Genomic DNA, 13575 nt, shown 5'->3' with positions numbered 1-13575 from the left:
TGTTTTTGTTTTTTTAAGGTTCATTGTAGGAGTGCTTAACAATTATTTCATGTTTTTGAAAGGTTCTGCCTAAGGGACTATTTTTGTAATCTAAAGTCAAACCAGTTCCAGAATCAACGAATCCATCAACAATATTTATTAAGCACTTTCTATATTCCAAACCTTGTGAGAGGTGAAGATGATACTAGGTCATAAATGAAAGTCTGCTCTCAAATAACTTTCTTTCAGTAGAGGAAAAAACTTGTATAAATACACATTTATTTAGAAGTACATACAAGCTAACTTGATAGGGACACACTAGTAGAGGAGTGATCAAGAAAGGCTTCTTAAGGATTTCCATGAACTGATGCTAAGCGAGATGAGCAGAACCAGGAAAAACCCTAACACCCTAACAGCAACATGGGAGTGATGATCAACCTTGATGGACTGGCTCATTCCATCAGTGCAACAGCCAGGGACAGTTTTGGGCTGTCTTCAATGGAGAATGCCATCTGTATCCAGAGAAAGAACTGTGGAGTTTGAACAAAGACTAAAGACTATTGCCTTCAATTTAGAAAAAAAAAACTTATCTTATTATGTAATTTTACTATCTCTTATACTTTATTTTTCTTCCTTAAGGATATGATTTCTCCTTCATCACATTCAGCTGAGATCAATGTATATCATGGAAACAATGTAAAGACTAACAGAATGCCTTCTGTGGGGGAGGGAAGCAAGAATGGGGGGGGAATTGTAAAACTCAAAATAAATAAAATCTTTCTAAAAAAAGAAAGAAAGGCTTCATAGAGACAGTTAGGTGGCTCAGTAGATAAAGCACCAGTCTTGGAGTTAGGATGACCTGAGCTCAAACACTTAATAATTATCATTTCTGTGTAACCTTGGGCAAGTTACTTAACCCTGTTGCCTTGCAAAAACCAAAAAAGAAGGAAAAAAAATAAATGGAGGAAGTAATATTTTAATAAATTTTGAAGAAAACTAAGAATTTAAAGAAATAGAAGAGCAAGTACTGAGCAATTCAGTGATGGGGCAAAGCTCATGCAAGGCTTTAGAGATGGGAGCTCAAATTTCATCTTCGGTGAAGTCAGTTTGTCCTTTCTCAATAGCATGTAAAGGAGAGAAGTAATATATAAAAAGTATGGAAAGTTAGATTGGAGTCAGGTTGTAAAGAACTTTAAATACCAACATGAATTTTCCACTAGAAGTACACAGTTGGAAGTGTTGTATGAATGTAGACCATCTCTCTCTCTCTCTCTCTCTCTCTCTCTCTCTCTCTCTCTCTCTCTCTCTCTCTCTCTCTCTCTCTTTTTAGTTTGTGCAAGGCAATGGGGTTAAGTGGCTTGCCCAAGGTGTCTGAGGCCGGATTTAAACTCAGGTACTCCTGACTCCAGGGCCAGTGCTCTATCCACTGTGCCACCTAGCCGCCCCTAGACCATCCCTTTATGAATGATGTAGGAGCTCTTCCTTAGAGCAAAGAGGTAGAGTCAGTTTCTTTATTTAGGTGATTTTTTTGTGTTTAGATATTCACAGTGTAGCTAGTCCTTTAACAGTGAAAAAACCTGTATCACCTACTTCCTTGGGACTTGGTGAGGCATTTTTAAGTAGATAAAGTTCTGGACCTCAAGCTGAGAAAACTCATCATCCTCAGTTCAAATATGGCCTCACTTAATAGTTATGCAACTCTGGGCAATTCATTGAACTCTGTTTGCTTCAGTTTTCTCATATGTAAAAACGAGCTAGAGAAGGAAATGACAAGCCATTCCTTGCCAAGAAAACCCTAAATGTCAACCCCAGTGTCAAATGAATAATAATGATGATAATAATAATAATAATAATAAAAAAGCTAGCTCACATTTTTATACTCTTTTCCCCTAAAGAGTAGTTTTTCTCACATCATCAACCCTTTAGTAGAATTATTGTTATCCCCATTCTACAGATAGATGCTAAAACTCTTAAAATTTGCTAAGAGTCTCTTTTAAGTGTGAAACCAAGATTCAAATGTGAGATCTTTTGAATCCAAATCCAGGTCCCTGCAATTCATAAGACATACATTTTTAATATTTCTCCTATCATCTGAAGAGGGAGTCAATGTATGGAGTAGAAAGAATGCTAGACTCAGAGTTCGGAGAGCTGGATTTGAGGCCCACCTTATACAATTGTAGGCAGTTCAACTTGCTATTGTATATGGGCTGCTTCTGCAACCAGAAGTGATATGTTGGTAAGAAGGTAGGGGGTAGGGCATCCAAGTTGCATCCTTTAATTGGGTCTTTACAATGATATCAATTCATATTTATAAGGAAAGGTAGTCATGGTTCCTGGTAATGGTGATACAAGATGATGGGACTATATTGTTATTTCAATAGAAAATTGAGAAAGAAGATAGATGATCATCAATGTTCCTTAAAAGCCTCACTAATACTCATTAGTATTTTATCTCTTACAGCCTATCCCTTAAATGATGATGATAATGAATACATTACCCACCTCATAGGCATATTATGAAACAAATACTTTGTAAACTTTAAAATGTTTGACAATAGTAAAACCTTGTGAATCAGAAATGATTGATTTGAACCAACCATGAGGTCTTGACTTATATCTAGAATATGAAAGGGAAAGAACAAAGATTTTGGTTCTTTTCTTTTCCGGTGGGATAAGAAGGTCAGAAGGAGAAAATGAATTGCTAATTTAAAAAATAGGATAAAAACATTACAGCAGCAAGGTGTGATGATCAACTATGAAAGACTTAGCTCTCTCAGTTCAGTGATCAAAAACAATTCTAAAAGACTTGCTAACATAGAATTTATTGTATTTTTTGACTGACATTTTGACTAAAAAGGTATTTGGGAATTTTTCAAAAATGATTAACCTGTATGCTCATTTCAATAGAGGATAATTTCTGTCTCTTCCTAATATACTAGCAGGATGCAAAATATGTGTATTGAATAGTGTATATTATTATTGTCTTTTTGTTTCTGCTTTATTTTGCTTTGTTTTTACCTAGTTTTTACCTAGCTTTGAATCTTAGTGATAGAAGGGACCTCACAGGTTATCTAAGCTTCCTCCTTCCAAATGAAGCAATGTCCTCTAAAGTATTCTAGACAGCTGGTCACACATCCTCTGCAGAGAAAATTTTCAGTGATGGGGAAATTGGTATTTCTGTTCATTTTAGAAAATGATAAATATCTGTTGATTTCTATGTGTCTTGGCCACAACATGCATTCCAACTGGCTGGACTGATATTTCCTATTCTCCAAATGTTACTTTTCCCTATTGGGCTCCTATATAAGAATAACGATTTTTCAGAGAGACAATTAAGTAGCCCATTGGCTAGAGCAGTGGACCTAGAGTCAGGAAGATCTGAGTTAAAATCCTGTCTGAGTCACTTGCCAGCTTTATTACTTGCCACAGTTTCTCCATCTAGAAAGTGGAGAGTCTAATAACAGCTGCCTCCCAATTTATTATAAAGAGAAAATATGTGTTAAGTGCCCGCCAATCTGAAGTTTTATATAAAAGTTAGGTCTATATATTTTTCCTAATTTTTTCCTAATTCCTATTTCCTAAATAGTGGTTTCTTTCAAGATCTTCATGTACATTCTAGAACAAAAAAGAAGTGTCGGTTTGATCACAAAATATCCAAATTATCTTCCTTACTTCTTAGACAGTACAGTCAAATCATAGTCCAGTCTAATTAAGCTGTATCAACAAGACAGCTGATATCTTAGACTAATGAGTATTAGTGAGGTTTTTAAGGAACAATCACTTTATGTAAAGCATTTATGATCATCTATCTTCTTTCTCAATTTTCTATTGAAATGACAATATAGTACCATCATACTTGTATCAGCAGTACCTAAAACCATGACTATCTTTCCTTATAAATATGCATTGATATCATTGTAAAGAACAGTATGGTAATCCATGGTGGCAATTTCTACATCAATTATTAATACATATTTTACATATGAATTTATCCACTTATCAAATATCTTATTTTTTTTAAAAAAAGTCACTTTATTTTACTTTTTCAATTATTTGCAAAAATAGCTTTCAACATTGACCTTTCTGCAAGATATTAAGTTCCACAATTTTTCACCTTCTGCCCTTCACTCTCCTATCACTATGACGGCAAGTGATCCGATATAGGTTATTTAGGTACACTCATGTTTAATGTATTTCCATATTAGACCTGTTGTGAAAGAAGAATCAGAACTAAAATGGAAAAAAAAATAAAGCAAGTTTTAAAAAGTGAAAACAGTATGCTTTGGTCTACATTCAGACTCCGATTTTTCTCTGGATGTGGATAGCATTTTTCATCATGACTTTTAGAATTGTCTTTGATCTACTGAGAGAGCTAAGTTCATCATAGCTGATCATCACACATTTTTACTGTAAATTTTTGTACAATGTCACCCCAGTTCTATTCACTTCACTCAGTGTCAATTTATGCAAGTCTTTCCAGGCATGATATCTTCTTAAAATGATATAATTTGTGGCCACTGAGGTAAGTGGCAGTGGTACAGTAGTACAATAGGTTCAGTGGATTGTTTCACAATACACCTCACATTCTCCTTAACTCTTTGTCAGTTTGTTCTAGAAAGGTATTCTTTAAGAATCAATGTAGTCTTTTGACCTGCAGATGCTAGTCATACTGCCAAAAGGTATGGTGTCTTTACTCCAGAGTGGAACTTAGCAAACTTTTCCTCAAACTCCACAAAAGCAAAAGTTTATCTAAAATATAATACAGAGAATTCAAATTTTTTTAAAAAAATGTTAAAATTTTCCTTTGACTATAACTGGGGAAAAATAAAATATTACTTTAAAAAATAAAGTGTTATATGTGAACTCACTATGGAAGGTGTAGGCTTTTAACTACCATTTGGTGGTTAAATCAAAATCTGGTAACAAAAATCTAGCATTTTTCCATTGAAACTGCTTCAGAGAAAATTTATTATAATGTTATATATGTAACATGGGGCAGCTCTGTTGCATAGTGGATAAGAGCATCAGACTTGAGGTCAGGAAGAGTTGAATTAAGATCTGGCCTCAGACACGTAGTAACTATGGGCAAGTCACTTAACCCTGTTTGCTTCAGTTTCCTTATCTGAACTAGAGAAGGAAATGTCAAGCCTTTCCAATATCTTTGTCAAAATAACCAGACACAGTTGAAATAACTGAATAATAGCATGTAACATATTATACACACATTATAGTCTAGTCATTTGAAGCCAATTTGTATGATAAAAGGAAAAAAAATGTATGTTACTCTTTTTAACTTAAAAGACAATATTTTTTTTAGATTTTTCAAGGCAATGGGGTTAAGTGTCTTGCCCAAGGCCACACAGCTAGTGTCTGAGACCATATTTGAACCCAGGTACTCCTGACTCCAAGGCCGGTGCTCTCTCCACTGTGCCACCTAGCCACTCCCCAAAGATAATATTTCTATAGAGTTTTAGGTGCTATGTAGATAGAATTTTACATACACATATATGTCTATAGGTGAACTGTGTAATTCATACAAATATACAGGCACACACAGTGCATGCTCATAATGCATATATGTGTACTTGCATAGACATTCACAATGTGCATATGTGTACACAATGTAATGGTGTGTTTACAAAACCATGCATATTATTTATGTGTGTGTATATATTTATATTTGAAAATGTATGTATACATATATATTATATATATATATATATATTATCTGATTTGAGCCTCACAAGAGCCTTTGTCAGTTTGTTCTAGAAAGGTATTCTTTAAGAATGAATGTAGTCTTTTGACCTGCAGATGCTATTATTCTCCATATTGTACAGATAAGTATACCAAGGCTAAAAAATTTGTTAAAAACTTAACAGGATTCACATAGTAAGCATCTGAGGCAAGATTTGAACTTATTTCCTTTTTTTTTTCAAATTCAAAAACACTATTTATATAATCTCTTCATCTTGATCTTCTTTCCCAATATTTTATTCCTTGTGGCTAAAACAGGTACAAAAAATATAGGGGACTAGGTGGGAGAAGTAACAAGATTTTATAATGCAGCCAAAATAATAGTTATTACATTATGCCAAGTGCTAGATCAAAATAACAATCACTTTAGGGGAAGACCATTTTTATACACTTGTTCTCCTAGGGATGAGGTTTGGTGGGGGAGGGGGAATCTACAGATCTTGGCTATGGAGTCAACCTAGTTCTCCATTTTAAAATTTCCTGGTCATTCTCCGGATTGTTTTGAAGTATATGATCAAAAAAGTGCTATCCAAGACTCTATTCAGTCTACAAAGACAAAGATATCAAAGTTTGCTCATCACTGGTCCTTTCCATTTAACTTTACTCTCCTGAACCATTTTCTTGGGAACAAGTTGAAATTAATTCAATGAGTGACTTTGTTTTATCAATAAGATAGTTCTGTAGGCAGTTTTTCTGGTGTTCCAAATTATGCGATCACCAGTTTATTAATTCACTGATACAAATTTTACAGTCCCAAAGATAAAGATCATATGATTAGTTTATAGAGGGATTTCTTCTGATCAACACCAAATTTTATCATTTAAAAACAATATAAATATTGCCTTTCACATTTGCGTTTCTTCCAAATATTCCTAGTCCTTGGAACTTAACTTGTCAGATTGCTTTCCAATAGTATCTCCAATATCCCAACGTCTATACAGTTTGCCAAATTCAAATAGAGCAGAGTTTATATATTTGAATATTTAGATCCAGTAGAGTACGTTGTCTTTCAGAGAAACGCCTGTAGTATTTAATAGTTTTGACTAGTAAATCAGAAAAACTAGATATTGTTCCAAAAATAAGCAACATATTAATATAATATTTTTAAAAATTGTAATGCAAGATGAACTGATGCTGAGTGAAATGAACAGAACCAGAACATTATACACACTAACAACAACATGGGGTGATGATCAACTATGATGGACTTGTTCATTTCAGCAGCACAATAATCAAAGACAATTCAAAGAGGCTTATGATGGAAAATACCATCCGTATCCAAAGTGGGAACTATGGAGTTTAAATCCAGACCAAATTGCCTTATGTATTTATGTCATTTTTTCCCCTCTCTAATGTTTTTTCTTCCATTTGGATTTGATTCTTCTTTCATGGCATGATTAATATGGATCTGTGTTTAGCCTAATTTCATATGTAGAGCCTATATTAGATTGCACTCTGTCAGGGTGCAGGGTTGGGGGGAGTGAAGGGAAGAAGGGAGAAAAATGTAAAACTCTAAACTCAAAAAAATGATTGGGGAAAACTACCACTGAAAAAAAATATTTAAATTGAAAAAGAAATTATAATACAAGAAACTTATGAACATAACATTATCATAAAAACTCATTGACTTAAAAATATGAAATACAAATTTACTGCCAATCTAAGAACATTAATATTTGAATGAATCTCCAAATCAGTTACACATAAAAACATTCCATTTATTTACTATCATTCTGTCATTCTATCCTGGTTGCATATAGAAACTAATATGGAGTATATATCACTTTTCTCTTACAACTAAAAAGATATAGTACTTACCATTGCCATTTGGAACACAGCCCAACCATACCACGAACAACAATTATCTCCAATTAATTTATCAAACTTAATATGAATCCAAATTTTAACTGATTGGTTTTAAAAATTGCTCTATGGTTGTAACAACATTATCCTATTTCCCTTGAATGACAGCACTACTTGTAACATTAGATTTGGGAATTTAACTCCTGGAAAAATATTATCACATTCTATATTTTAGGCATGAGTCTTCCTGAAATAATTTTTATTTATTTTAACATTGATCTAATATCCAAGTCACTTTTTAGCTTAGAAAGTGATGCACACATTATTTGATCTAATACTTAAATACTTTTCCCCTACCTGGCACTGTAATGATCTAATTTACCATTCAAGATTAAAAAAAATTATTACTTTCATTTTGAATTATGTGACCATCAAAGTCAAAAGAAAGCAGGGCAAAATAAGTGCCCTGAGGACATTGTAAGTAGGAACCAGGGGTAAGAAGACAGTATAATGTACCTCTGGCAGAGTGGTATTTTGAAGTTCTGAAACCAAGTTTACCAGTAGCATTTCATTGAATTTGGAAATAATTTTTCTTATGATAACCTTGTTTTACCTGCTGAGATGGGTTCTAAAGATAATCTGAGATATGCTTTTGACTAATAAGCATTTCCTTCTCATTTTTAGCCTGGAAAAACAGACTAATTATAGTAGCAATGAAAATTAGTTCATAATTCATTTGGTGGCACTAGGACTAAAAAGAAACAAGGCTGTAGTATAGTAGGTAGCTTAGAATCTTAATAAAAATTTAAAAGCATAAATAATGGGCTTGGCACTTAATGTAAGACTTATGTTGTTTATTATAAACATAAAGACTTTGACCATATCTAAGAAGGCGTAGTCCTTTCTGTACCTCTTGTACTCCATTTTCAAGAGGTGAGAGATAGGTTTCATTATTGATCTTTCAAAACCCTGATTGCTTGTTTGAATCAAAATTCTATAGTTTTACAAAAAGTAGACATTTTTATCATGGTCACTGCAGAAATTTTCTCCTTATTCTATTTTAGTTGATACAGATCTTTCTATTCTTCTCCAAATCCATTGTATTTGTCATTTCTTATGGAAATTGAAGAGAAGAATACAAGTGCAAAAGGAAGCACAGAGGACAATTTTGTTACTACCTTTTTAAAAATTAAATGCATATATTACTCTGTTCTTTTTAATGTGGAAATATTTATATTTGTTGATTATTGAGTTCCCAATTAAAATGAAAGCTTTCTTGATCATTCACAGTACTAATACAGAAAAACTTGACAAAAATTTGGTAGGTCAAGAAAATTTCTGTGAAAGCCAAGTCATTTCAAGTTTTTTTTTTAGGTTTTTTGCAAGGCAAATGGGGTTAAGTGGCTTGACCAAGGCCACACAGCTAGGTAATTATTGTCTGAGACTGGATTTGAACCCAGGTACTCCTGACTCCAAGGCTGGTGCTTTATCCACTACGCCACCTAGCTGCCCCCATTTCAAGTTTTTACAAGACCCAATTATGATGTCATTATGCATGCATGTACAAGATTTTGTCTTGTTTAAGGGACTTCCTTTGGAGCATCTATTTTTGCAGATGTGTATTTAGACTTCATTGATCAGGGTTCTAAAAGGAAATTCCTATATAAGATTGAAAAGGGAAAAAAATGGAAATTGAAAAATAGATGAAAAAAGCTTATCAAGTATTTTATAAGGTCTAGGGGAAAGTTGTCAGTTTCTAGAAGGCCGTATAGTTTCTAAGTTTCATACTGAGATCTACAGGAATAGAATTGAGTGAACATCGAGGAGCCATTCTGGTCCTTCTTTGATTGTGAAATTTGGATTCTCAAGTACCTAGAATATTAAACATACAATAAATGCTTAGCAATGATTTTTGCATGAATGGATGTTAAAATGGATTAGAATGTTAAAATAGAGAGGAGGATTATGATATTGATTTAATTTGTCCAAAGTACTGATTCTTTTTGATGTTTCAGTGAGAAAAAATGGGAAATTCTTGATTAAATCTCAAAAGGTTTTCAGGTTGACAGGTTATGGTAGAAGATATTATTTCTTTCCCTTTCCCAAACTCTAAGTATCATCTTTTGAGTAATTCAATAGGAAGAAATATTTCTTGGGGACAATAACTATTACTTTGCCCCACACCTCCACTTCTGTAGAAGCTAGGAATGATGGTTCCCAGTAGAAACTGCACAAGAGCACCTTCCTCTCCCATCTGGAATCCTCAACTTTATTTCATCCTGTATCTCTTTTTTTTTCTCCCACTTCTTCCAACTACTAACTCTCTTGGAGATTTGACTTCACCTCAGTTACATTGCATCAAAGGCTTTTCTTTCCAATATGACTTGTACATTTTCTCACACTCCCAGTAGGAATTGAAATACTCCTTGGTCCCTATTGCTACTTCCAAATTGTCCCTTTATCTCAATCACTCATCATTCAACCACTCATTAAAGTCTACTCAATCAAAATATCCCATCCAAACCCAATCTTGATGACTGTAGAATATTATCCCCTAAATCCTTCTCCCTCTTTCCAAAGGAGTTTACTTCATGAATGATTTTCTTTCTTATCTAGTTTCCGCTTGTACAAGAGGACCTTAAGATCTATATTGATGCTTTCTCTAGCTCCCTAATCTCCCAACTCCTCAGGTCATGACTTACTACTTCCCTCCATCTCAGCCATATGTAGGGATGTTTGTATACTGGATCTCACTATTATCCACAAGTATCCTACATCTTAATAAAAAAAATGCTGCATTCCTCTGTCTAACTGTAATTTCATTTGTCTGGTTCTCCCTTTGTCTAAGCCTGTCTAAATCTATTATTTGTCCTCTTTGACTCCCTTTGCCTTTTGATACATTCTCAGGCCATTACCTTGGTATGATTTCATTTCCCTTCCTTTCCAGTCTTCAACCTGTAATTAGCTATGAGCTATACAATGTGCTTTGCTCTCCATTTTCTTGTCCCCAACTGAATCCATTGTCATTTCTTAGCCCTGAATTACTTCCACTAGCTATCTCCTCTTGTTTGTACTCATTTGTAGTCAACAATATTCTTTTGTACTGTTGCAGAACAGAATTGTTGGAGGTCTCAAATGTACTGAGTATATTTTAATTTCATAACATCCAACCTTAACTGGATTTTCACTTTAGCAAGGTAGCCCTTTTTGAACCCTCTCTAGTTGATTCCCTATCCCACAAGTTCTTCCTCATCTTTTCTTCCATCCTCAGGCCTCCACCCCCCCGCAGCTAAAATCTTTGTCTCTTTACAGAAGAAATTGAGACCATTTGAAATGAATACAGTTATTTCTCTTTCTCTTCTTCTCTTGACATCATATCTCATTCTCTCCTAATTATCACTAGTCCATATGAAAGAAGCTGCCCTTCCCTTTGCCAAGGACAACCCACCTACATGCATGATTGATTCTGTTTCCCCCACCCCACTTTAATTTTCTTTAGCAGACTGCAAACTCAATTATTCCCTCTATTCCTGGAGACTCTCTTCTCTTTGGGGATAATCTTAGTACTCTTTCCTTATTCTCTTATCAGTCTGACCACTCCTCCTTAGTCCCATTTGTTGACTGATCATTCATAAATATTTGTTGATTGGCTAATATCGCACAAAAAAATCCCTTCTCACCTGTCTTATGGTCTCCTTCTTCCTCTTCTCTGTTTCAGAGTTCCAAAGTTCTGGCTAAGAAAGAGCTTTCCTATGTCCCTATAATTGGATGGATGTGGTATTTCCTGGAAATGGTTTTTTGTTCCCGCAAGTGGGAGGAAGATCGTGAGACGGTTATCCGGGGTTTGCTAAATCTTCGGAACTATCCTGAAAACTTCTGGGTAAGTAACAGTTTTTAAAGAAGGGTAATTATCCTGACTACCCACAATACAGCTCATCACTGGGGGTATCTTGAAATATCATAAGACCTTAAAAACTGAACAGGCCTTGAGGAGTTACAAATTCTCCTGTTTACTTCTTCTTATAATATTTTTTTATTTTCATAATCATAGTTGGGGGTTGATAGTCATTTTTGTTTTTCTCATTCCTACTACTTCTTAAATATTGTTGTTGCTGATCAGTCACTTAAGTTGTGTCCCCCTCTTCATGACCACATTTGGAGTTTTCTTGGCAAAGATACCAGAGTGGTTTGTTCTTTTCTTCTCTAGCTCATTCGACAGATGAGGAAACCAAGGCAAAAAAGGTTAAGTGACTTGCCCAGAGTCACACAACTATTAAGTGTCTGAGGCCAAATTTGAGTTCAGGAAGATGAATGTTCCTGAGTCCAGGCTCAGCATACTATCCAATGAACTAACTGGTTGCCCTTTCTAAATATGCCCAATGCTAATACCTGGTACAACAAATGATCTGGAAGCATTGTGAGAACAGTAAGCCTATCCCCAAACCCACCTTATAATCTGTTTTCTCATCAGTTCCATTTTTGTCTCCAGTAGGAAAGTTGAGGCCCAGATAAATTGGTGATTTCCTTCTCATAAAAGTGAGCTAGCTAGAGTCAGTCTAAGTAATGTAATCCTAGAATATCCTTCAGGAATTTGAATACCTTGGCCCCCATGAGTCAGACTGTACAGCTACTTCCTGAAAGACACGTCAAGTCAAGGAAAATGTGATGCTTTCATTCAATCTCTTGCTTTTTGCAGACAGACTTTTTTTCATGGCGTGGTTTCTAATTTCTCTCCTCTATTGTTTCCAGTTTCTGATCCATTGTGAGGGCACTAGATTCACCCAGCAGAAGCATCAAATCAGTATGCAAGTAGCAGAATCTAAAGGCCTGCCGAAACTCAAACATCACCTGCTCCCTCGCACAAAGGGATTTGCGGTCACTGTGAAGTGTTTAAGAAATGTAGGTAAGGAAAGTCACAGTGCAATTTTTTCCCCTTCCCTTTCAATAAGGGCAAAATAGCTTCCCAGTCTTCCTCCCCTTCCCCCCATGTAAAATTTTCTTTCTTTATTACTAGAATTTAAATAGAGACCTCAGCTGACTACTCAAGAGACTGCTGAATTTGGACCTTTTGGCTAATTAGACATAAAGGGGAAGAGAGTTTTACTTTACTATAACACTATAACACATCAGTGATATTAATAGCACAAATTTCTGTGGTAAATTAATGTTAACAAAATATCAACCATGTGAGGTAGGGGGTCTAGCCTTCTGTAGTATTCATAGAAGGGGTGAACTTTTAGTTGAGATTTGAAGAAATCAAGGAGGTGAAGATGAGGAGGAAAAAAAATTCCAGGCATTGGAGACAACCAGTTTCAGAATTTCAGAATATATAGAGGGACTTAATGGTATTGAATGGGAAGACAGAAAGGGGTCAGGTTGTGAAGGGCTTTAAAGTCAAACACATGAGGTAATATTTGATCATGGAAAGCAGGAAATCACTGGAGTTGGTTGAATATGGAGTAGTGTGAGAATAACTTTGACAGTTTAATGATTGATAGACAGGAGGCGGGAGGGATTTGAGACAGGGAAATATACCATTGCTTTCTAGGCCAAGTGATTGACTAGTGAAATAAGGAGCACTGACTGTATATACAAAACAAGACTATTGAAGAGGAAAGGGGAAATAGTTTGGGTAAGGCTAGAGGAGTGAGTTAGATCCATATTGTAGAGACTCTTGAATTCCAGGGACCTGGAGGTGAGAAAACCAGACAGGAAGCTGCTGCCGCTTTCTTTTTTTTTTTCAGTTTTTTTTTTTTGCAAGGCAGTGGGTGACTTGCCCAGGGCCACACAGCTAGGTAATTATTAAGTATCTGAGGCCGGATTTGAACTCAGGTACTCCTGTCTCCATGGCCAGTGCTCTATCCACTGTGCCACCTAGCTGTCCTACTGCTGCCACTTTCAAGGGAGAGGTAATGAAGACATTAACTGCAGTCTTCCTCTTCTCAGAGCCCTCAAGTCTCTAACCTATGACTAAGCCTTTCAAAGTGAGCAATTTAAGCATGTTTGTTTTTTTGTTGGAATGTAGACTAAGATAGTGAT

At 35.2% G+C, this 13575-nt stretch overlaps 1 protein-coding gene across 5 annotated transcripts in view; it reads left to right on the top strand.

Annotated features, from left to right (window-relative positions):
* Window positions 1-13575, top strand: part of AGPAT4 (1-acylglycerol-3-phosphate O-acyltransferase 4) — a 165740-nt gene that overhangs the window by 130495 nt on the left and 21670 nt on the right. For all 5 annotated transcript variants that reach the window (XM_074187993.1, XM_074187989.1, XM_074187990.1 and 2 more), the window contains 2 exons: window positions 11255-11416; window positions 12286-12439. In XM_074187993.1, the coding sequence (XP_074044094.1) occupies window positions 11255-11416; window positions 12286-12439 (316 nt within the window). The remainder of the gene's footprint in view (window positions 1-11254; window positions 11417-12285; window positions 12440-13575) is intronic.

Source organism: Macrotis lagotis, chromosome 5, assembly GCF_037893015.1.
Source record: "Macrotis lagotis isolate mMagLag1 chromosome 5, bilby.v1.9.chrom.fasta, whole genome shotgun sequence".
Taxonomy (NCBI): Eukaryota; Metazoa; Chordata; class Mammalia; order Peramelemorphia; family Peramelidae; genus Macrotis; species Macrotis lagotis.
This window is presented reverse-complemented; position numbering and strand designations above follow the sequence as displayed.